Source organism: Terrapene carolina, unplaced genomic scaffold (assembly GCF_002925995.2).
Source record: "Terrapene carolina triunguis isolate 2854851 unplaced genomic scaffold, T_m_triunguis-2.0 Scaffold25, whole genome shotgun sequence".
NCBI classification, from domain to species: domain Eukaryota; kingdom Metazoa; phylum Chordata; order Testudines; family Emydidae; genus Terrapene; species Terrapene triunguis.
In genome coordinates this window covers 3,475,235-3,499,865 of record NW_020664376.1, presented here as the reverse complement: position 1 = coordinate 3,499,865, position 24,631 = coordinate 3,475,235, and the positions used below count along the sequence as shown (strand labels likewise).

At 42.3% G+C, this 24,631-nt stretch overlaps 1 protein-coding gene across 1 annotated transcript in view; it reads right to left on the bottom strand.

The window, feature by feature from the left end:
* Positions 1–24,631, bottom strand: part of LOC112110509 (cohesin subunit SA-2-like) — an 84,093-nt gene that overhangs the window by 11,131 nt on the left and 48,331 nt on the right. The window contains exons 15-26 of the mRNA XM_029911252.1: positions 22,397–22,504; positions 15,507–15,618; positions 14,709–14,820; positions 12,881–12,984; positions 12,281–12,373; positions 12,107–12,196; positions 9,964–10,167; positions 8,424–8,500; positions 6,436–6,523; positions 4,148–4,228; positions 3,207–3,299; positions 1,932–2,097 (exon numbers count right to left, since the gene is read on the bottom strand). Coding sequence (XP_029767112.1) covers positions 1,932–2,097; positions 3,207–3,299; positions 4,148–4,228; positions 6,436–6,523; positions 8,424–8,500; positions 9,964–10,167; positions 12,107–12,196; positions 12,281–12,373; positions 12,881–12,984; positions 14,709–14,820; positions 15,507–15,618; positions 22,397–22,504 — 1,328 coding nt within the window. The remainder of the gene's footprint in view (positions 1–1,931; positions 2,098–3,206; positions 3,300–4,147; positions 4,229–6,435; positions 6,524–8,423; positions 8,501–9,963; positions 10,168–12,106; positions 12,197–12,280; positions 12,374–12,880; positions 12,985–14,708; positions 14,821–15,506; positions 15,619–22,396; positions 22,505–24,631) is intronic.

The window sequence follows — 24,631 nt, the reverse complement described above, 5'->3', positions numbered from 1 at the left end:
AGATGGGCTCATGGGAGAGAAAAGACAAGGAATCGCTCCTGGACGAAGGAGTTTGTTGAGTTTATTGTAGGGGAGACAGTAAGACAGTGAGTTTGGAGGGGGAAGTTGGGACCCTTTGTTGGGAGGACTGAGGAATTGAAAATATGTTTCTCCTCATGTTCAGTTCCTCAGAGCAAGTTGCTGGATGAGTATCATAGAACTGTAGTCCTGGAAGGAACCTCCAAAGGTCAGCTAGTCCAGCCCTCTGCACTGAGGCAGACCAAGTAAACCTAGACCATCCCTGAGAGGTGTTTGTCTAACCTGTTCCTAAAAACCTCTAATAAGGGGGTTCCACAACCTCCCTTAGAAGCCTATTCCAGACCTTAACTACCCTTATAGTTAGGAAGATTTTCCTATTATCTAACCTAAATCTACCTTGCTGCAGATTAAGCCAATTACTTCTTGTCCTACCTTCATGGAGAACAACTGATCACAGTCCTCTTTTTAACAGCCCTTGACATATCTGAAGACTGCTATCAGGTCCCCACTCAGTCTTCTTTTCTCAAGACTAAACATACCCCATTTTTTCAACCTTTCCTCAGAGGTCAGGCTGTCTAAACCTTTCATCATTTTTGTTGCTCTTCTCTGGACTCTCTCCAGTTTGTCCACGTTTCTTAAAGTGTGGTGCCCAAAGCTAGACGCAGTACTCCAGCTGAGGCCTCACCAGTGCCCAGCAGAGCGGGACAGTTACCTCCTATGTCTTAGGTACAACACTCTTGTTAATACACCTCGGAATGATATTAGCCTTTTTCACAACTCTTACTCAATTTGTGATCCACTATCATCAGTGACCAGGGCGTGAGTGGGCATGCTTAGTGGTCCAACCAGTTGTCTGGCCTAATGGTTAGAACAGTTGTTGGTGCCTAGGGCCAGAGGTCAGACACCACAGTAAGAAATTGGATGAGAGGACTTAGAACCAGGTTACCTGGAGTGAAGCAAGGCTGGGTCCAAGGCAGGGTCCCAGGCAAAAGCAGGACTGGAATAAGGCTAGGAACAAGGCGGGAGCAAGACTGAAATCAAGATGGGAGCAGGAGCTATCGCAGTTGTGGGCAAATGAGTTGAGCAGCCACTGAACTGTTGCTTAAGAGCTCGTCTGCTGACCCTTCCAACTGATCAAGTGGTGTAGCCAATAAGGCAGCCTACGACAGGCCCGCTGCATTCATTAGAGACTGGCTCCGTTGCAGGCCCCAATGCCTGATCCACTATAACCCCCAGATCCTTTTCAGCAGTACTACAACCTAACCATTTATAACCCATTTCGTAGTTATGCATTTGATTTTTCCTTCCTAAGTGAATTTCATCTTGTTGATTTCTGACCAATTCTCCAATTTGTCAAGGTTGTATCGCCGCATTCTTGGTGCCATAAAGAATTAGCAGCATCTTTTCAAAATCATTCACAACAAAACCTAATTTTTGCATTACTATTCTAAATCTGTTTGAAAATTATATAAGAGCAGCAAATACCATAACACTTTCTGCAAAATCAAACTCACTCGAATAATATATACTAACCCCTAGTTTGATGGCTTGGAACTATTATACATCAACTGATCCACAGTTCCTCACCTAAAATCCCTCCAGGGTGTGGTTAACAGAATAATTCTAAGCCATTAAAATCTATCCCAGGATTTTACAGTGCTACCTATGCATGTACTACGTACCTCAGCCCCTTCCATATAAAAATCAATTAGCAATAGCTCCTCTGGTAAAGCCACAGCAGACATAGATCTGTGTATACTAAGGGATCCATTTTGTTTGTATTCATATGCTACAGCTCTATTTGTAAAGAAATCAAAAAAATTAGCAGCCCCTCTGCCTGGCAATGTCAAATGCTGCAGATGAATGACATCAGAAAATGTTAGTTTACTTCCTTGCTGAGGACAGTGGCTGACCTTTGATTTCTTCTTTCTCCTCTGTGAAAACATGATCCTGGATAAACAAGAGCATTTTTGACTGAAGGGATGTGCTGGGAAGATACTGAAGGACTCCTACAGCTTCATCTTCACATGAAGATTGGTGACTCACAATCATCAGTAAATCACAGAGTATCATGAAGGCCTGTAACATACACACGTGCCAAACAAGGATTTAGGAATTTGGGGAAAAGCTGTCAGAACAATGATATTTTTTCATCTCCATTATCAACTATTATTCCTAGAAGACCAAAGTTACATTCTCAGCAATTAAACCCATTTTTTCAGGCATTTATAAACAAACGAGAGCAGTAAATACACTCATAACAACAGTGAGTGCAGTGATTGTTAAAAGGAGAACTGCAAATGCAAATATGAAAATTCAATTTACTTCAATAATATGTGCTGAAAGTGCCCTGCCAACTACCCAAGTTAGAAGGGGCATTCATAGCACATCAGCAACATAAAGAGCAACCTTTTGTTTCCTCTGCCACCACCCATTTAAGGTTCCTTGAGTCTCACAGATTGCCAACTCCCAATCCAGGGTGACACCACAGCACACACCACGCTGTGACCTCAGTTTATATAATTAGGTTAATACATTTAGTCTTCAAATCACCTGACAAATATTAATCCATCCCAACAACACCTCTTCAAGGTAAATTTTGTTATCTCCGCTTTACAGATGGAAAGACTGAGGAGTCAATGGCAGAACAGCATCCAGTCCTGTGCTCAAACCTCTAGACATCATCTGTTTCTTCCCTCCTCAGTGCCAGAGACCCACATTGTAGCCCAGAGGCTGGGAAAGTTGTGGGGGGAGGACAAAAGTTATATTACATTGTGCATTTTAGTAGTCTTACCATTATTTTACATGTAAAATTTAAGAATATTTTGCAAACCCTTACAATATATTTTATTAATGAAGAGCTGGCTACATCAGCTCAAGGATTTTACCAGTGGTAGCATTTAGCACAAGTTATTGTTGAGGAGAAAAAAATCTTCCTATTTACATTTTCAGTTCAGTTTTAATTAACACTGCAACTGAGACTTAGCCCCCAGTCCTGCAACTGGCTCCATGCAGATGCATTCCAGTGCTTGCACAGCACGTCGTGGTAGTTCAGTGCTCTCATTAACAAGGACACCACTTATTTTAAACTAAGACTTTTAGAAAGCAAAATAAATGAAGAAAAGGAGTTAAAGGAGGAGTGAGCAAAACACACCATTAAACAAACAAGCCCCTACAGAGCCACTGACCTTTTCACTTAAATCTTTATCTTTATGGCTGAGGTAGCATGCACAAATCTGGCAGAAAAATCTCAACTCTCTGTTCAATGCCAAAAGAGTCTCCTAAAAATTTATGAAGGAAAAAACAAAGATTAGAGCAATGATGGGCATGGACACCTAGCCAAGGACAGGAGTAGAGCACCAAGACATGTATATCTATTGAATCAGTCCCTAAATGGTTAGCACCCTTCTATCACTTCTGATACATCAAAAAACAAAAGATGCCAGTTCCATGTCAGTATCTTCTATATACAGGGATACAAAAGAGGAAGAGGACAGACTGAAGAAAGCAGCAGTACTCAGTGCAACCAGAAATCTCTAGATAGAGAAACTACACTGTTGTTTTTATTTGCATGTGGATCAAAATGTAGGAGAGTTCTCATTCTTGTAATTTAAAACTAAAACACCCCATGAAGTGCTTAGCATGCTTTTGGTGCTGTGTAATATCAATTCATAAATAATAATAATAACAGAAAAGTGATGGTCAGATTGCCTAACACTTTCCCCGGGCTTTCTTCCTGCATGCCATAGTGCACTAAACACAAACAAATATATGTAAAGACTGAATTCTAAGGGTTTTCATTGAATATTGTATTTTCACTGGTTTATGTTTAGCAAGCGATCCTTGTCTCCACCATATGCCAGGATTCAGAAGCACAGAACTTTTCACTGAACACAGATGAGCACTTGTTTAATTTAATTATGCCCTTACAGAGATTTTAAAAAGTATCCACTTTTCCAATAGTAAAACTCAGGAGAGATAAATGCCTAATCCTAATTTGGTTTCTCCAACAAAATGTTCACAGCATCATTTTGGGAAAGCTTGTCTCTCCCAGGCATCAAAGGACAGCAAGTGAATGTGAACCTTTAAAGTGCACCACTTGGTTGCAGAATGATTTGCACTGGCCAACCTTGGAAGATGACCTCTCCACAACTGAAGCTAGCTGCCATAAGAGAGCAAAGTACGTGCACTGTAGAGCTGGTAGGATCATCTGCAAATAAAAGTACATCTCTTTTAATAATGTGAAAGGCTTTGTCGTGAACGCAAAGAATCAACAGCTCATATTCTGTATGCTGCTTGTACAAAGATTTTTGCAGCATGAGACATTTAGATCCCAAAACCAGACTCAGGAGGTTTGCAGGCAACTAAGCATGACTTCCTCAGAACCTTTGTCTCTGGATTAAGTTCCTGATTCAGTAAAGCATTAAGGCTCATTGACTTCAATGCAGACTAAGCACACGCTTAAGTGCTTTGTTAAACTTGCACTAGGTAATCATGGCCAGTGGAGGCTATCAGCCTGTAATGTTGAGCAGTATTTCTACCTCCAGCAGCGTTAAAGCTGAACAGACAACTTGAGGTTTGTAGTTTAGACCATAGTTAAGGCTACGTTTTAGTCAGGGGTATTTTTAGTAAAGGTCATGGACCAGTCACGGGCAGGAAACAAAAATTCACGGCCCGTGACCTGTCCATGACTTGTACTATATCCCCCTGACTAAATCTTGGGAGGGACGGGAACCCTGGGGGGCGCCATGGGTGCTCAGGGGTGCAGCCCGGGACCCCCGCAAGTGCTGGGGGGGGGGCAGCCTGGGACCTCCATGGGTACGGGGAGCGCAGCCCAGGACCCCCACTGGTGCTGGGGGGGGGGGTTGGAGGGGCTGGTAGGCTCCCTACCTGGCTCCGTGCCTCCCTGGAAGCAGCGACATCCCCCTCCCTCTGCTCCTAGGCGGAGACGTGGCCAGGCAGCTCTGCACGCTGCCTCCGCCCTGAGCACTGGCTCTGCAGCTCCCATTGGCTGGGAACCGCAGCCAATGGGAGGTTCATGGGTGATGCCTGCAGGCAGAGGCAGTGCGCAGAGCCCCCTGGCTGCACCTCTGCCAAGGACGGATGTTGCCGCTTCTGGGGAGCCCCCCCCCCCCCCCGAGGTAAGCGTCGCCCAGAGCCCTCACCCTCTCCCGTGCCCCAATCCCCAGTCCTGAGCCCCCTCTCACACCCAAACTCCTGCTGCTGCTGGAAGTGGGGCGCAATGGCCGGAGACTGCCCCAGCAGCGGCCAGTATGGCTGGGCCAGGGACTGCCCCAGCTGCTCAGGAGGCTCCCGGGCTAGCCTCTGCAGAAGTCACAGAGGTTCCGGAAAGTCACGGAATCCATGACCTCCATGACAAACTCGTAGCCTTAACTATAGTTAATAAGCAAATTGGCTTCACTATAATTCCTTTTGCAAGTAACGGGTCTGAAATAGTTTCACTTCTGGTTAAATTCAATCTGCGAGTGACAAGCAAATCCCTGAATTATTTGTTTTTTGTTCAGCGCAACATTGCACAATTGAGAAAGAGAAATCCTGTCTCTGATTCTAAGCAAACAACTAATCCAGACTCAGACAATAACAGCATTGGACAATCTTTGCATTAAATTAATCCATGTCCTAATTCCACTGACTTCAACAGGGTTATACCAGAGATGAAGTTGGCTCTCTGTGTCTCAGTTTCCTAAGCTGTGGAATGGGAATAACAACATCCATCTCCCTCACAGGATGCTGTTGTAAGGTAGAGCCCTGAAGCGGGACTGGGATCCCGTGGGTCCCACAGGACCTGCTGCCACAATAACAGGAGTGGGTAAAATGTATTTTGTTGTGGGCGGGATTGGGTGGGGAAAAAACAGACTGCAGTAATTTGTGGGAAAACACTAAATCTCTTGTCAGTTTGTCATAAATGGAAATTCAGCAATGTAAAGCAAGTTTTTCTTTTCTTTTTTTTTAAGTAAAGGTTTCAATACTTAAATTTAAGTGAAGGATAGTAAGATTTGGTGTCTATTATAACAGGAGTTAAAGTATTTTTTTTACATGCTTTAAGGAAGTTTTGTTTTATACTGTGAGTGGTAAAAATTGTGTCTGAATTCTGTTTATATATACAATATATTAACCGACCATTTTCTTTTGTGTTGCTGTTGGGGGTTTATTTTAGTAGCATGGAGGAGTCTCTTGCTCTTGCAGGATTTGCAGAATCTAAGGCTTTTGCAGGTGGGAGCAGGATAAAAATGCAAGAAACAATGTGGGAGTGGGTGAAAGTGGGTATTGTGGGGCGGGACAGGAGCAAGATTAAAAAATAGTCCCATGCAGGGCTCTGGTGTAAGGTTCAGTAACTGTTTGTAAAGTACTTGGATAGAATAAATGCTTTATTAGTGCTCAGTATCATCAATTTACCTGAACAGGTAAACTCCCATACTCCATCTCAAAAACCAGCAGCTTTGAAGTCTTCCCATAGAGATTCCATTTGGTGAGATTGTGAGCACTGCCAGGCAAAAAGGAAATGAAATACCATGCTAAAATAATCAAAAAGAGAAGAGATAAAAGCTACTGTTTTTAACCGTCCCATTTCTCCCTACATGCAACCTGTTCCTAAAGAAATGATCACAGCTACCAAAGAGATTATGCTTTTATTTGGTGAAGAGAGGCTGATTACCTTCACAGTGATACCTAAATTTATTAGGGGAAGTAAGAAAAATCTCACCTACGAATATAAAAAGTAAAATGTATCCTCTTTTTGCCAGCATCTAATGGATATCAATGACTTTCAGTGAAAACTAATTGACAAACACTGCACCACAAAAATTAAACCAGTTTTGCATGTGCTGGATCCATTTGTGCCCTATGATCCATATAATTAATTTGGAAATAAACGACCTCCATCTATGCTGACTCTATGTTGGCAGGTAAAGCACAAGGATGTTTGATGATAAATGTTAAAGCTGGTCATGATTTGTTTCCTCTACAATGAAATCTGCTAAGAAGAGATACCTGAAATCTTCCAGTATAGATAGAAAAAGGGAAATACAGTTTACTCTGGCCTAATATTAATTATAGGCTTTAGCCTATTGTTTCAGTAGTTATCACAGAGTCTTGTTCCTACTACAAAAAATGCAACTTGCGTGAGTCAAAGGAATGGGACTATGCAGAAGGAAACTGAACTTTGACACTTTTTCCACACAAACCAGGAATGCTCTCTCCAAACACTCATCCAGTAGAAGCTCAGAGTTATGAACGGTCCAGTCAACCCCACAACTCATTTGGAACTGGAAGTACACAATCAGGCAGCAGCAGAGACAAAAACCAAAAAGCAAATACAGTACAGTTCTCTGTTAAACATAAACTACTGAAGAAATAAAGGGAAAGGAGCATTCTTTTTCTGCATAGTAAAGTTTCAAAGCTGTATTAGGTATCAGGGGGTAGCCGTGTTAGTTAAATCTGTTAGTCTTTAAGGTGCCACCGGACTCCAAAGCTGTATTAAATCAATGTTCACTTGTAAACTTTTGAAAGAACCACCATAACATTTTGTTCAGAGTGACGAACATTTCAGAGTTATGAACAACCTCCATTCCCGAGGTGTTTGTAACTCTGAGGTTATACTGTACTTCCCAAAAAAGATCTCAAGCTTCATGCCTTAAACAGTATTTGGAGCAACAGGGAATGTCAGCAATGCAAGATGAAGGGAAAGCTACTCCTAACCCATGGCCCAATTCTGCCACACTCAGTAGTATCTTACTTGATGAGGAGTCTCAATAAAGTCATTGGTAAGATCCTACTCAAGGTGAGTAAGGGTTGCAGAACTGGGCCACTAGTGAGCAAGCAAGAGCACTCTGCACTACATGAGAGCAGGGCTTCAGAGTCTTGCTCTTTGAGAGATGGAGACCAGACAAATTAGAGTTAACATATTGTGCCTGCTATCAAACATAGTGCTCTTACCCTACACGCTGATTGCCAGTCTCGACACTAAGGTGTCTCAAATGGTATCCAGCTAAGAGGGAAGACACAGAAACAGCCCAAAGGAAAGGACCTACATGCAGACAGTGATATCCCAATCCCGTAAGCAGTCCACGTGCAGACCTCTGATTGACTTCATCACTGCCACTCAAGCCCTACTAGTAAGTTCAAAAAGAATTCTCTGCTCAGAAAGCCTGCCAACATTTAGGAGAGTCTAGAAACTGACAGGAAAAAGTACTTGTGATAAAAGGAATTCCACCTGACCGTTCTATGCACAAACATCACACCTAGTGACTATTTTGATTCTTTTATGTAAACTTGATTAGCCAGTCAACCAACAGCAATTCCTGCTTTTATAGCAGCTCGGTGAGGTTACAGTATGCTAACGGTATAGGAGAGGAAGGCAGTAATCATGTAAACAAACATCTCACTTATGAAAAGCTGCTATTCTTCTCAAAGTGGAATATATTCGGCAAACTCCTTCTTCATCTGTGCAAAGACCTTCTCCCTAAATCACACGAGTTAGGAAAGAGAACAGAATGAACAGAGGTGTTGTGGGCCAGCTGCTAGCTCCTCTACTAACCTCTAATTAGACTTCGTCCCAGTTTCGGGAACCATTTGCCCCTCAACTATGTTCCCTAGACCCCTCTCTAAGATAAAGAATAATGTACATGGGATGGAAAGAAGTTACATGTCTGGGAAATGCCATGCTGCTGCTCTCGTATTATAACATCCTCATAACTGAACACCCCACAGCTGCCTCTAGCGTCTTGGTAATAAAAACTACAAAGTCTAATGCAGACCTTCTCACATTGTGGTGTGTGGTCACTGCTGACCCATCAAGCACCTGCTTGTGGTCTGCAGAGAGCTAGCTGCTCACATGGTGCTGGCTTTCCTTGTTTTCAGCTGCCAAGTCACAAAGACAGCTAAAAATACATTAAATACTTTCCTAATATTATTTTCCCATATATGCAATTGCTGTGGTTTCCACAAAGATACGACAGAATCACAAATGGCAAACGAGGTACTCCTTCCAATGAAGAATTAGAAGAGAAGGGTTCCATGAGACAACCTCTTTATTTAGCTGTGGTCCACACTACACAAGTGTTCAAGAACCCCAGTCGACCTCTTAAAAGCTTATTTCTAATTTAAAAAATACTCACACATTGGAATAGATGTCTATTTAAACTACCAAAATAAATCCAATGTGTTTTTTTTGGCCTGACACACTTACAGTATCCCAGCACCCAAGAAAAATCCACTTGTCTGAACTCCCGTACTATGGCATGACACCTGTTAGTGACGGCACAGTTCATCAGCTACAGGCTCCTGTGGTTGAAATCAGCCAGCGAGCTATTCAGATCTCCACCGGCTGTTTCTGCTTTTGAGAACTAACGAAAAACTTGGAGAGGGACTCAGCAGTCCTCCTTCCAAAAAGCAAAAGCCACTTTCCTGTGATCGAATAGTACCCACAGAATTATCTTTAAAAAAACCACTCAAAACAGCAGCAAAGTTATAAAGAGCTTTTTGATTACTGCCAATATGTACAAATGTAGAATTATACCTCCTCTAAAATACTCTATATCTAACAGATCCACCTAGTGCTTCTCATGAGCGCTTAGATGGGCATTTTCAAATAGCAACATTAACCCTCTGGAGCTCAGGGCTAGAATATCCATTGGTGCTCTGGCCATAAGAATCCACATGATAGTGCACGCCCAGAAATCCCATTCCGTAGTGCCATAGGCTACACCATCCCTTCTCTTCCCCTTCTTCCTGCCAGAACACAATTTTCACTCCTTTAAAATGTAAACAGACAGCCCTTTCAGAGTATTTACACTGCCTCTGTAAGCTTTGCTCTCCCCAAGCAAAGAAAAACCAGTATATTACCAGTCTTCACATCTCTCCCTTGTATTTATTTCATTTTGATCTTGAAATGTTTCATGTATTTCTACTTCCAGTCACACGCACCTCATGCCAAGAATCATCCAGCAGCTCATTAAGTTTGTCCACCAATTCGTCTATCAGCTGAGTTCTGGCAAGATCCGCCCTCCTGTGGATGGCCAGATCTTCATTGCAGAGGACATAATACATCCTGGAGCAAGCCTCGAGGACATCCATGTCAGAGTGTTCGGCTACAATGCCTTTCACCACTCTCAGCAAAGCATCTACGTGCTGCAAGTGATCATGATGATACAGTCAAGTCAAAGTTATGCCTATTTATGTTTATGCCTTTTTACTTTACACAACTGAAAACAAAATAAATGCCCGTTTAGGGAGGACAGGCAGGGATTACAGGACAAGATTTTGTTTGTTGCTCTAGGTCTTATAACAGACCTTTTTTCTGTCACATAAGAACGGCTATACTGAGTCAGACCAATGGTCCATCTAACCCAATGTCCTGTCTTCCAACAGTGGCCAGTGCCAGATGCTTCAGAGGGAATGAACAGAACAGCAATTATTCAGCAATCCATCCCGTCATCCAGTCCAGCTTCTGGTAGTCAGAGGTTTAGGGACACCCAGAGCATGGGGTTGCGTCCCTGACCATCTTGGCTAAGAGCCAACAATGGACTATTCCTCCCTGACCTTATCCAAGTCTTTTTTTTTAACCTAATTATACTTTTGGCCTTCACAACATCCCCTGGCCACAAGTTCCATAGGTTGACTGTGTATTGTATGAAGAAGCACTTCCTTATGTTCGTTTTAAACCTGAGGCCTAGTAGTTTCATGAAGTGACCCCCAGTTCTTGTGTTATGTGAAGGTGTAAATAACACTCCCTATTCATTTTCTCCACAACAGTCAAGATTTTATAGACCATTTATTATATCCCACCTCTGCACGTCATATCTTTTCTAAGCTAAACAATCCCAGTTTTTTTAATCTCTCCTCATATGGAAGCTGTTCCATACCCCTAATCATTTTTGTTGCTCTTCTCTATACTTTTTCCAATTCTAATACATCTTTTTTGAGATGGGGTGACCAGAACTGCACATAGTGTTAAAGATATGTGTGTATCCTGGATCTATACAGAGGCATTAAGGTATTTTTTGTCTTATTTTCTATCCCTTTCATTCCCCTAACATTCCATTTGCTTTGTTGACTGCTGCTGCACATTGAGTGGATGTTTTCAGATAACTATCCACAATGACTCCAAGATCTCTTTGAGTGGTACCAGCTAATTTAGACCCCATCATTTTGTATGTATAGTTGTATATCTTAATATCTTCCTAAAACCTTAATTACCTATTTCAGCCCCAAGTCTAGCAATACACGACTCTAAATAATAACAGTAGAAGAGACTGAGGGGAAAGAGGGCAAAGAAAGGGCCCTCTAGACACAAGGCTGCCTGCTGCGGTAACAAAGATGAAGCATGTTTCAGAGCTCCCATCATTCTGTGGTGGGCTTATTCCCATGAGTGGGTCACTGACAGTATTGTTTGTTACACAAACAGAAACAGATAACAGCCCCTTTCTGCCATATTGCTACTGCTTTATCGCCCCCTCAGCTAATTTTTTGTGCTGGAAGTATATGGATGTGATTTTTCCCTTGCCTTGTTATGGATATTTACAGGGGGGTTAATTTTAGCAATCCACTCCACTTATGTATGGGCTTTGCTATTTCAAGGATTTCATCCTTCCATTCCTGAATTCCCCTCCTCCACATACAGATATACTATCCCCATTCTTCTCTTTGCAGTTACTACCCTCCCTCAGCAGCTGATAAGGGAGACAGTCTCCAATGAGAATTCAACTTCTTTCTGCAGTAAGCTGCTGGGAGATGCCAACTTGGATACATGTTGTAATTCCCCCTCCTCTCCACCCAACAAGAGGTCAAGAAGCAAGAATTAGTTTATTCCCAAAGCTGGGCCTCCTGCATGAAGCCATAAATCGTTATCCACCAGGGCCTTAGGCCAACCTTGCTATATCCATACAGACAAATGTTAAAGCATTTCCCTGGTGGCCTCAGTTCAAATATGAAGGGTTTCAACAGGGCATAAGTATTTCTTCATGTCCCAACAGTCTCCTGGCTGTAACAAGGTCTCACTATGCCCTGTAAATTGTATCATAAATTTGTTATATTTCACACACATCCAACTGCCCCAATTCCTATTCACCTTCTCCAGACGTCCAGTACTGTAAACATCTAAATCATAATACTGGGGAATTTGCAGGAGGTTCGCCACTTTTTCAGCATCTGCTGAATACTGCAGAGGAAAACAGGATATGAGTGTGCTGCAGGAATTTTAATGAAATATTTAACATGCGCTCATGGAACAGCTGCTAGTTACCTTTGCCAAGAGCTGAGGAAGCACCACAATAAAGTGCTCAGTAATTTTGGTACAATCTTCCAATTGTATTTTCTTCTCTTTCGCTGACAGGATCTACAGACAAAGCATTCTGCTTCAGTTATAAAATACTCTTGGAGTTGGTTGGAATTTTACACCTATCCCAAGGTTAACTTTGCATATTAATATACCTTTAACTAACACAAACCACCTGGCTGAGGCAAAGATTTTTTCCCCCCATGGGATTTCTCTCCCTCCCACCTTTTTTTTTTAAATAAAATACTTGAGTTAGTGTTGAACAACCAGAGTGCTGTTTGGATGTAGGCTGCTTTATAACGACATCTACTGATGGATAAAATGGTCACTGTGTGTCGTTAACATGCTTCCACGGAGCTGAGCTTCCTCTAGAAGCTCATCTCATTCAATATCCACTGCTAAGATGTTTTGTCTGAAGGCCAAAAGGCATCGTGTTTGTCTTGTACAAACAATGCTGCTCTCTTTCTGCCGACGTGCCTGTGGCTAGGAAAGCACTTTTGGCAGAGCATGGAGGGAGGACACGGTTGATTGCAACATAATAAATATATTAGAATAAAACCCACTGACCTTTTTGGCCGCTCCTCTGCCCACAGGAGGGTGACCTTCAGCAGCTTCTCGAACGGTCACTACGATTATTTCAACGAGAGCGCTTTCCTGGGCATCCCTCAGTGCTGTAATCAAATCATGGTCTCTTCAGTGTCTCACAAAAGAAAAGTGAAGATGCAGGGATGACTAATGAGGAAAGTCTACTCATTCCTCAGAACAACTTTGAAGGGGGGAGAGAAATACTGTTGAAACTGCTAAAAAACTGCTGAAAGTTTGCTAAGTCCAACCTGAATGTGAACTGAAATTATTTTCTGTTATACAGAGTAAAAAAAGCAACTATTTCTTCCATGGCACCTTTGGGAGACAGGTTCCTAAAAATATCTTTAAAAATCTAGGCCTATGTGCTTTGATCCCACAGCAAAGAACTGCCTCTAGTTCTGACACAATAAACAGTGTTCAAGTCATTTTCTACATAAAACTAAACCCTCTAAAATATTTTATTTCTGAAAGTGACATTAAATTCAATTCAGCATCTTCCTTTCCAGTGGTGAACATCAGCTCCACATTACTCTGTTTCAATGAGATCGGCGCATTTAGGTTCCTTAACTCAGCCATGAAAACCAATATGCCCCTTGAAATGTAAAAGATAGATTAAGATTTCTGAATACAAAAGAACCTTCATGTAGTGAAGTCTTTTTTCTTCTCACCTTATAGCGAAGTTATTCGGTGTGATTCACTACAACCACAGCTACAATACACACATTGTGATTCACAGAAACTATTTGGAATTTTTAATTTACTTTAGAATAAAATAAATTTTCCTAAATGTGTTATGAGTGGATCTCACTGCATTTGACAAATAAAGCAACAGGTTCAGTGTCGCAGAAATGACGTTTCCCCAGAAGAGAACAGGCCAAATTCAGACCTAACTCCAATGAAATGTCATCCTCTTCCACCAGACCTGAGGCTCATCTTCTGGGGAACCTTTAGCAGAATGTGACTCTAGAACAGGGGTCGGCAACCTCTGGCACGCAGCTCATCAGGGTAAGCACCCTGGCGGGCCGGGCCAGTTTATTTACCTGCTGACGTGGCAGGTTCGGCCGATCGCGGCCGCCACTGGCCGCGGTTCACCGTCCCGGGCCAATGGGGGCAGCGGGAAGCGGCGCGGGATGTCCTGGCCGCGGCTTCCCGCCACCCCTATTGGCCCGGGATGGCGAACTGCGGCCAGTGGGGGCCACAATCGGCCAAACCTGCTGTGTCAGCAGGTAAATAAATGGCGGCCAGTGGGGGCCATAAGCGTGCCAAACGTTGCTGACCCGTTCTAGAACCACATATAGCAACACGGGGCCCTATATGTGCCTCTTCCGCAATCCAGGGATCTGACTGGAGATTCTCTCCTCCAGCAAGTAGAGAACCATTCACCACAGTGCTCCCAAAGCTGCCTGACACAGACCTGACTGTTGAGGTGGAAATAGTACAGAACAAACACACTGCGGCCCCTGGAATCCCTTCTGCACCATCTGAGTAGCCGAGAGAGAGAGAGAGAGAAGAAACATTCTTCACCTTCTGCCCCCCAACAGGCAGGCAGGAAGGAGGGAGAAAGAAGATAGGAGGGAGGAGTCACTGAGAGGCATAAGGGTTGGATAGTGTTTCACAAGGTTTTCGTAGGAATACTGCATCAATATTTGAGGGCATTGAGTCATGGCAGGACACTGAGCCAAAACAGTTTTGTGGCTCTATGCAACCAAGAGGCTCTTCAAGTGACCTTGCTATAGTTCAAGGTGAAGGAAGTTTCTTCTAGTAAATAAAACGAGTAATTTGTGCAACACTAAGGTTTTAGCTCACCTACCTTCTTCTTCAGCAGTTTCCAATAAAAGAGTGGTCATGCACTCCCAGTCCTTCAGCAAACTGCCTGCCCAATCCCACAGGCTGTCTACAAGGTACGTGACGTGTTTATGTAGCTAGGGATTAAAAACATACGCCTACAGAATCAAACATTTACTGAAATATGAATACAGCTTATTACATATTTCACCCTCTTTCTCTCATTATAGAACCGTATATGTGTATATATTTTTTTTCAATGTGTGTATTTTTTGACTAGACCCAAACTAAATAATAATTCTTCCAGTTGATATATGGGGAACATCATAAGAGAAAGAGAGTTACTTAAAGGACAGAAGAAAGATTTCCTAAAAAGACTAGTCTCCCCAAAGCTGTCCTGAATATCACTATTTGATTGCTGTTTGTAACACCTAAAATGCCCACTCCCATTCAAGAGCTTGAAATGAGTTACACTTCAGTTGCTATCCCTGGCTGAGCAGTCCTAGTTTTTTCAGAAAGCCAGTTCAACACCCACTCTCTGCATTGATACAACTGTAGAATAAGAGGTGTGGTACAACCAAACAAACATGTACAGTTTTACTTTACTGAAGCTCATCCTAGAGTTGAGAAAGTATCAAGTTCTAAGATCAACAGTTCTGAGCATGTAACCAAAAAGACCTTTCAAAAGGAAGTCTCCTCCCCACTCACCCACTTCTCCCTCCAACTTCCAGCAGCACCTCAATACCAACTCTCAGCCAGCTGCACTGGTTTGGAAAGGCTCCTCCCTCAACTCTTCGTCTATCACAATCTCCATTTTCCTTACCTCACTCTCCAAGAAAAAAGTTATTAATTTTCTCATGTAGCAGGTATTAGCCCCAAACTTCCCTCTTCTTTTGGGTGGGACTTCCTCTTCAGTTCCCTGATAACTAAGCAGCCTGCCAATGGAAAAAAAAAGTCAGTCCAATTCTGTTGTGCACCTTTAGATTACTCAGTGAAGCAGCACAGATTCTGTCAGGATTTCAGGCAGTTTTACTTCTTTCTTTTAAAATCTATTCATCCATTCAGCAAACATCAAATTCTACTGTCAGCTGGAAGGAGAGGCACTAGATTATTTTTAGCTAGAAGTTCTCTCTGTGAAAGCAGGGACTACCTGCAGCAGCTAATACTGGGGCCCTGCCAGTTGTCTGGGCAACATACATAGATCCCATGGCAATGAGTACACCAAGCATTAGGCATTTATTTATCCTGTAAAGGTGCCCACTGTAATTTAGAGAAAATCATAAAAGAGAAATATCCTTCCTATACAAATCTTACTGCCCAGCAATACTTCATAATATGGTACATCTAGTCTCTGAAAACCAAGCCAGGCTCTTAAGATACGTCTAAACTGTAATGTAAGCCCAGGGTTAGTGCGACTCAAGTCTACCGACCTGTGTTAGAAAACGCAGGGCTTGAGCATCCACACTAATTCTTTACCCTATGTTATAAATTTTCTAGCCCGTGCTCAAACCTGGGGCTCTGGCATCCACACTGCAGCACGCAGATCCAGGTCACACCCATCATGTCACAGACTCCCTAGCACCCTCCCAAAATGTGGCCACTCTAGACCTTTAACCATGGTGCACTGTAGTGCACCCACCCTGCACGTTACAAGAAGTAAGACCAGCCTGCCAGCACAGCCTGCCAAGCAACATGGAGGAGACCCCTTTTCAAGAAGTTCTCTTGCTTCCGCTTTCACTCCTGTGTCAGAAAATGGGCAGAGCATTCCCGAGGCACTGGTGGACATTTCAGTGGCATTTTTTGACTCATCAAAGGAACCTAAGAGAGCTTAAGATGGAGCAGGAGAAGGCAGAGGAGGTGGTGTACCCAGACATGGAAGACTCACACTCGCTGATGCTGCTCAGTACACTCAGAATAGCCGCTGAGGCCCCCTGTGTAGACCGGCACTTCTAGTGCAGGGCCACAAGCACAGACTGGGGGAAATCACATCATCATGCAGACCTGGGATGACCAGCAGTGGGTCCACAACTTTCATATGAAGAAAGGCACATTCCTGGAGCTTTGTGAGCAGCTTGCCCTGACCTTCCAGCATAAAGACACATGTCTGAGGGCACCCAGGCAGACCCAGAAGCAGGTTGCTATAGCCATCTGTAACCTGGATACCCCAGATACAGCTATAGGTCCGTTGCCAACCAGATTGGTGTTGGAAAGTTGACCATAGGTAAAGTAGTGGCGAGGTTTCTGAGGTGGACCAGATCTAAGCTGGTAGTTAAGCTTAGAAGTTTTCATGCAGGTCCCCACATCTGTACCCTAAAGTTCAGAGTGGGGAAGGAGCCTTGACACCATGTCACCACTCTGAACTTTAGGGTACAGCTTAGATCTGGTCCGCTGCCACCACTCCCAATGTGCTAATTCCCTTCCCTGGGTAGCCTTGAGAGACTCTTCACCAATTCCCTGGTGAATACAGATCCAAACCCCTTGGATCTTAAAACAAGGAGAAATTAACCATCCCCCCTCCTTTCTCCCACCAACTCCTGGTGGATCAAGATCCAACCCCCTTGGATCTAAAAACAAGGAAAAATCAATCAGGTTCTTAAAAAGAAGGCTTTTAATTACAGAAAAAGGTAAAAATCATCTCTGTAAAATCAGGATGGAAAATAACTTTACAGGGTAATCAAACTTAAAGAGCCCAGAGGACCCCCCCCCTCTAGCCTTAGGTTCAAAGTTACAGCAAACAGAGGTAAACACCGTAGCAAAAGGTACATTTACAAGTTGAGAAAACAAAGATAAAACTAACACGCCTTGCCTGGCTGTTTACTTACAAGTTTGAAATATGAGAGCCTGGATTGATGTCTGGTCCCTCTCAGTCCCAAAAGCAAACCACCACCAAAACAAAGAGCACAAACAAAAGCCTTCCCCCCACCAAGATTTGAAAGTATCTTGTCCCCTTATTGGTCCTTTGGGTCAGGTGTCAGCCAGGTTACCTGAGCTTCTTAACCCTTTACAGGTAAAAGGATTTTGGAGTCTCTGGCCAGGAGGGATTTTATAGTATTGTACACAGGAAGGCTGTTACCCTTCCCTTTATAGTTATGACAACCCCAAACAGTGCATACTGAACCAAACAATAGTTCTCCTGTCTAAAGAGACAGGAGAACCACTCAGATGAACTCTGCCCCTATGTGTGCATGGGCAAGGGAATGGAAAAAGGTCCCCACGTCATAAAGAATCATAGAATCGCAGGATTGGAAGCGACTTCGCGAGGTCATCTAGTCCAGTCCCCTGCACTCATGGCAGGGCTAAGTATTGTCTAGACTATCCCTGACAGGTGTTTGTCTAATCTGCTCTTAAAAATCTCCAATGATGGTGTGACGGGTTGGATCACAGAAACCCCCTTGGGAGCTGCCACCTAATGTACCAAGACTACCCCTGTTCCTATTTTCCCTGCCAGCTCAGGACTCCAGCACCCTGTCTTGCTAAGCCAGACACTCCCGTCTGCTCCAACACAGACCCAGTGTCTGAATTACTTGCCCCAAAGCTGCAGGTTTACCTGAAAACAGCTCACAGAAGTGTGCTTGTCTTTAGCACTCAGATGCCCAACTCCCAATGGGGTCTAAACCCAAATAAATCCATTTTACTCTGTATAAAGCTTATGCAGCGTAAACTCATAAATTGTTCACCCTCTATAACACTGATAGAGAGATAGGCACAGTTGTTTGCTCCCCCAGGTATTAATACATACTCTGAGTTAATTAATAAGTAAAAAGTGATTTTATTAAATACAGAAAGTAGGATTTAAGTGGTTCCAAGTAGTGACAGACAGAACAAAGTAAGTCACCAAGCAAAATAAAATAAAATGTGCAAATCTATGTCTAATCAAACTTAATACAGATAAGATCCTCACCAGTTCCAGAATGCTCCCTTTTACAGACTAATCTCCTTTTAGCCTGGGTCCAGCAATCATTCACACCTCCTCTAGTTACTGTCCTTTGTTCCAGTTTCCTTCAAGTATCCTCGAGGGGTGGAGAGGCTCCTTCTTTAGCCAGCTGAAGACAAAATGGAGGGGTCTCCCAGAGGTTTAAATAGACTTTCTCTTGTGGGTGGAGACCCCCTCGTCACTCTGTGTAGAATCCAGTCACAAAATGAAGATTCAGAATCACATGGGCAAGTCACATGACCATGCATGACTCAGGACTTGCAGGTAGCAGCCATTACCCACATGCTACCGTGAACGTCCTCAGGTAGATTTCTTATGTGGATTGGAGTCTTCCAAGCTCTTTTGTCTGTTAAGTGCTTCCTGATTGACCACTTAATTTGCACATTCCTTTCCCAAGAAGTGACCAAATGTTCTAACTAAGGCTACTTAGAAATCAAGCAATTATACAGCCAATGTTCATAACTTTGAACACACAAATGGTGCCTGCATACAACTAGGATGAACATAACCAGTAGATCATAACCTTTACATAGATATGTTACATGGCATATGTAGCAAAACCCTATTCCAGTTATATCATACATACATTTATGAGCACCCCCCCATAAAGCCTTATGGTGTACATTGTCACAGATGGAGATTCCACAACCTCTCTAGGCAATTTATTCCAGTGTTTACCTACCCTGACAGAAAGTTTTTCCTAATGTCCAACCTAAACCACCCTTGCTGCAATTCAAGCCCGTTGCTTCTTGTCCTATCCTCAGAGGTCAAGGCAAACAATTTTTCTCCCTCCTTATAACAATCTTTTGTGTACTTGAAAACTATCATGTCCCCTCTCAGTCTTCTCTTCTCCAGATGAAATAAACCCATTTTTTTCAATCTTCCATCATAGGTCGTGCTTTCTAAACCTTTTCTGTTGTTCTTCTCTGGACTTTCTCCAATTTGTCCACATCTTTCCGGAATGTGGCACCCAGAACTGGACACAATACTCCAGTTGAGGCCTAATCAGCACAGAGTAGAGCAGAAGAATTACTTCTCATGTCTTGCTTATAACACTCCTGGCTAATACATCCCAGAATGATGTTCGCTTTTTTTGCAACAGTGTTACACTGTGATTCATATTTAGCTTGTGATCCACTACGATCTCCAGATTCCTTTTCGCAGTACTCCATCCTAGGCAGTCATTTCCCATTTTGTATGTGTGCAACTGATTGTTCCTTCCTAAGTGGAGTACTTTGCATTTGTCCTTATTGAGTTTATCCTATTTACTTCAGACCATTTCTCCAGTTTGCCAAGATCATTTTGAATTTTAATCCTATCCTCCAAAGCGCTTGCAACCCCTCCCAACTTGGTATCGTCCACAAACTTTATAAATGTACTCTCTATGCCACTATCTAAATCAGTGGCTCTCAACCTTTTCAGACTGCTGTACCCCTTTCAGGAGTCTGATTTGTCTTGCATACCCCCTAGTTTCACCTCATTTAAAAATTACTTGCTTACAAAATCAGACATAAAAATACAAAAATGTCACATCACTATTACTTAAAAATGGCTTACTTCATTTTTACCATGTAATTATAAAATAAATCAACTGGAATATAAATATTGTACTTACATTTCAGTGTATAGTATATAGAGCAGTATAAACAAGTCATTGTCTGTATGAAAGTTTAGTTTGTACTGACTTCGCTAGTGCTTTTTATATAGCCTGTTGTAAAACTAGCCAAATATCTAGATGAGTTGATGTACCTCCTGGAAGACCTCTGAATACCCCAAGGGGTACACGTATTCCTGGTTGAGAACCACTGATCTAAATCATTGATGAAGATATTGAACAGAACTGGACCCAGAACTGATCCCTGTGGGACCCCACTAGATATGCCCTTTCAGCTTGACGTGTGAATCACTAATAACTACTCTCTGGGAACAGTTTTCCAACCAGTCATTCACCCACGTTACAGTAGCTCCATCTAGGGTGTATTTCCTGAGTTTGTTTATGAGGACGTCATGCGAGACAGTATCAAAAGCCTTACCAAAGTCAAGATATACCATATCTACTGCTTCCCCCATAGCCTCAAGTAACCCCTGTCAAAGAAAGCTATCAGGTTGGTTTGACATGATTTGTTCTTGACAAATCCATACTGACTGTTACTTATCATCTTATTATCTTCTAGGTGTCTGCAAACTGATTGCTTAATTATTTGCTCCATTATCTTTCCGGGTACTGAAGTTAAGTTGACTGGTCTGTAATTCCCCAGTTGTCCTTATTTCCCTTTTTACAGTTTGGCACTATATTTGCCCTTTTCCAGTCCTCTAGAATCTCTCCCGGCTTTCCATGACTTTTCAAAGATAATCATTAATGGCTTAGATATTTCCTCAGTCAGCTCCTTGAGTATTCTAGGATGTCTCTCCCATCAAGATTCCTCCTCCTGGAATGATGGACAGCCATCTTGGCCAGTGCCAAGAAGAGATGGTCAAGGAGGTCTATCCACAGACACAGGTAAAGCATGGGATGCAGCAGTGCAATGTTTACCACACTCCCTGCCTATGTTCCTCAAACCTGACATGGAGAGGCCACTAGTAGCATGAGGGCACGTTAGCCTCAGTGTAGATTTAAGCCTGTGCTTTTTCTGCCAAACCTGCCAACAAAGTTGTCAACTAGTGCCATGTGTAGTGGTGGTTTATGTGATGTAGATCCTTGTGCACCGATAACAGTACAGAGATAAGCAGCTCATTTCACACTGACCCAGTCAGTCATTTGCTTGTATTCCAATGGAATATTAATGAGATGCTGATGCTACAGGTCCCATGTTTATCAAGACAGCACCACCAATAGATAAGAGTGGCATTGTTCTGGGCATAAATCACTGATTTATGACAACATTAGGCCAGAGAGTTGGGGACCTACAAAACAAAGCAGGATAGGGCCAGGAGGTGTGACTAGGGACACATCAGAGAAGGGATTTTTCTTTTTTCTTTATTTTGGGCCTGGATCCACAAATCCTAGGCCTTATATTATTTTGCTGGGTGAATACGTACAGCAACGGAGGAAGGGGACAAAGAGGTATGAATAATCATGGTCAGCTTTTAACATTGCCTCTCCAAAGCCTTGCCAAAAGTAGTGTCACCCATTTTTGCTAAACAAAATACAGAATTTCATCAAGCTGTAGATACAGAATTTTTATTAATTCCCTTTGTAGCATGGCAGCTCCATTCTTTGCCCACATCCATTGTCATAAAGGCCCATTTATAAAAGTTACTCCTGGGAAGTTAGATTGTATATTTCATTAACTTGACTGAAAACTGGGAGGATTTTTTAATCTGTGGGCTCTCATTATTCAAAGGCCTTTACAATGTATAAGGCAACTTTCAAGGGGAGAAGAGGCCACCTTTGCTATTAATCATAAACAGCTACAAAAAAATCCAACAGATGCCAGGTGATCAACTGGCTCATCGGAAGCAAAGCAACAGGGAAAAAGTAGAAAGGAAGGCTGCATGGTCCTTGGCATGACACAATACTGGTGGACTAGTCAATTGTTTTATACTTTATTATAGTCTTGTACCTTTCTCATGCTTGTTTAACATGCCGAGGCTGGGAAGTGAAACAAACAGTTAGCCCCAGATAGCAGTCCTCCACTTATTCAGCAGAAGAAGGGACATCTGGTATCCACCAGAGATGAGCCACCAATTGAAAGATAAAGGTTTAATGTCCCTCTTAAACAAACCCATTTTCACTCTGAAACAATGAGAATATGCAAAAAGTAGCCAAGCAGAGATACCTTTTATAAAGGAATTCCCCAGCTGCTACTGCTAGAGGTCTGTGCGTGGTATAAACAAACTGGAATAAGGTTTCACAGTCTTCAGATGATAACGCGTCCTCACAGTTCCTATGCAAAGATATAATACAAGTTATTATGAATATTTAGCTAGAAGGGATTATATGTATCCTAATATTGGACCTGAGTCTATACCTAATATTGGACCTGATTCTCCACTGCCTTGCAGTTCATATAGTCAGTTACACCTCTGCAAATTGAATCTTGATATGCTACCTAATCAGAGCAGTAGCATTTTTGTATTCACCTTGTAGAGATGGAAGTGTCTACATAACATACAAGGAATGAAGAATTAGGCTCTTTGTGCGGGCATAAACATTCACATAAAAGCGTGGGTAAGGCTGTTTGGTTCTCAGGAAAAAAAAAAAAAAATTCCCAAATTAGTTACAAAAAAGGAAAGTCATAACACAGTATTTTTAATCTTGGATTGTTTGCCACAGAAAATTATAATATAGATCAAATATCCTGTATTTTTCTAAATAAAATTGTTTAAAGCTATTTAATCAAGAGTTAAAACGGATACTCAATTACAATGAGCTTATATAGAAACCCATTTTAAAAATCACGGCAAAAGCATGCTCAATAGGAAGCTGACCAGCACGCCAAAGACCACACCCTCAAATCCTAGTCCCTAGCAGTTAAATATTAAGCAGGGGTGTCTCACTGACAACTACTTGAACTAACACTGGGTAAAGGTTTGTGGGAGATTATAACCAAAAAAAAAAAAAAGACAAACAGCTCTTAAACTAATCTACAAACATTGGCTGTGGTTTAAAACAGTAGGAGAGTAGTGGGTTGAAAGCCCCAGGGTACTTGAACAGAGGGCATGCTGTCTGTTGGCTTTTCACTTCTGTGAGCCAACAAGGTCTCAAAAGTCATAAATTGATCATTATGGATTATTTCCCTGTGCGCTCCTTGCTTATTTTTGCTGAAAAGTTCCCTGCTATTTTTAATGAAAGTTCTCTCTCCTGCTAGGTTGCACTCAGTAAACTTGCTTATAATGATCACTGGCACAGTAAACAGGTCTTTATAGTGAAAATGTTGATGATGTGCCAAGTAAATATTGACTGGAACTAGCCTAATAGTAATTATGCACTAAATAAATGCAAGCCAAGTGTGGGGGGGGTGACACAGAGGGGGTGGCAAATAAATATTACATTATTATTCAGCTATCTTTAGGACTGGTGAAATAGTGAAAAAATATATTTATGGATAAGTTACTCAGTGACTGATTTGAAACATTTAAAATGAACTACATACAAATATGATTTAAGCAGCTCCTGTGTGGAGTTGTGTACAGTGTCTGAGCACCCAGCTATGTATCCTGTGGAGCCTGGATTAAAATTTTAATTACAAGGGCTGATGTAGTTGAGTGGTATTCACCTTCCATTTACTTTTGCATCCCATATTCATGTTGAGTGGTGTCAACTGAACATACCAAATGGCACTTACAGAAGAAAGGGTTGCCCAACCAGCTTTGCATCAGTAAAAGTATGGAGAACTGAATGAAATAAGCCAACTGTTTAATATAATTTTTATTCACTGTAATATCAATACAGCATAACTCCTCTATAAACACTTCTTTTCTAGGAAGCTGTCCAATGCAAATTCTCTACCTATTTGCAACTCTTTCTCACCCTCTTTTTAAAAGCTGGGATCAAACTGAAATGGCAGTTCTAAGTGACGGTGTTGTAGTCTGGGACGCCTGTGGACGGAGATGTGCACAGTTTTTGAGACAGGGGGCTATTTCTTGTTCTTTTCATCAGTTCTCTCTCTTCACTATATTGCAAGGTGACAGAGAGCGACAGGTATTACATTCACTGCAACAAGTCTTTCTTTTTCTAAACCCCTTTGATAGGTGAAGTGCTTGGCAATATGTGTATAGTTATAAAAAGCCTCTCTTTGGGGACAAGTTACAAGATTTCATACAAACTATTTCTAACCATGGGAGGGAAAGGCTAAAAATGGGGTGAAATCCAGTTTTGTCACTGTCTTCAAAGGGACCAGAATTTCCCCCAGGTATTTTACCCTGTACTCAGTTTTCCCCTCATTAAGGAAGTGTTAGGTACGGTGTGACCTCGGCTCCTTGTACAGAACACTCTCTGGTGGCACAGGAGATCAGCAGGGAAAAATGAGCCACCTCTACCCGATATGAGCTGCCAGGCGGGCATAACATTC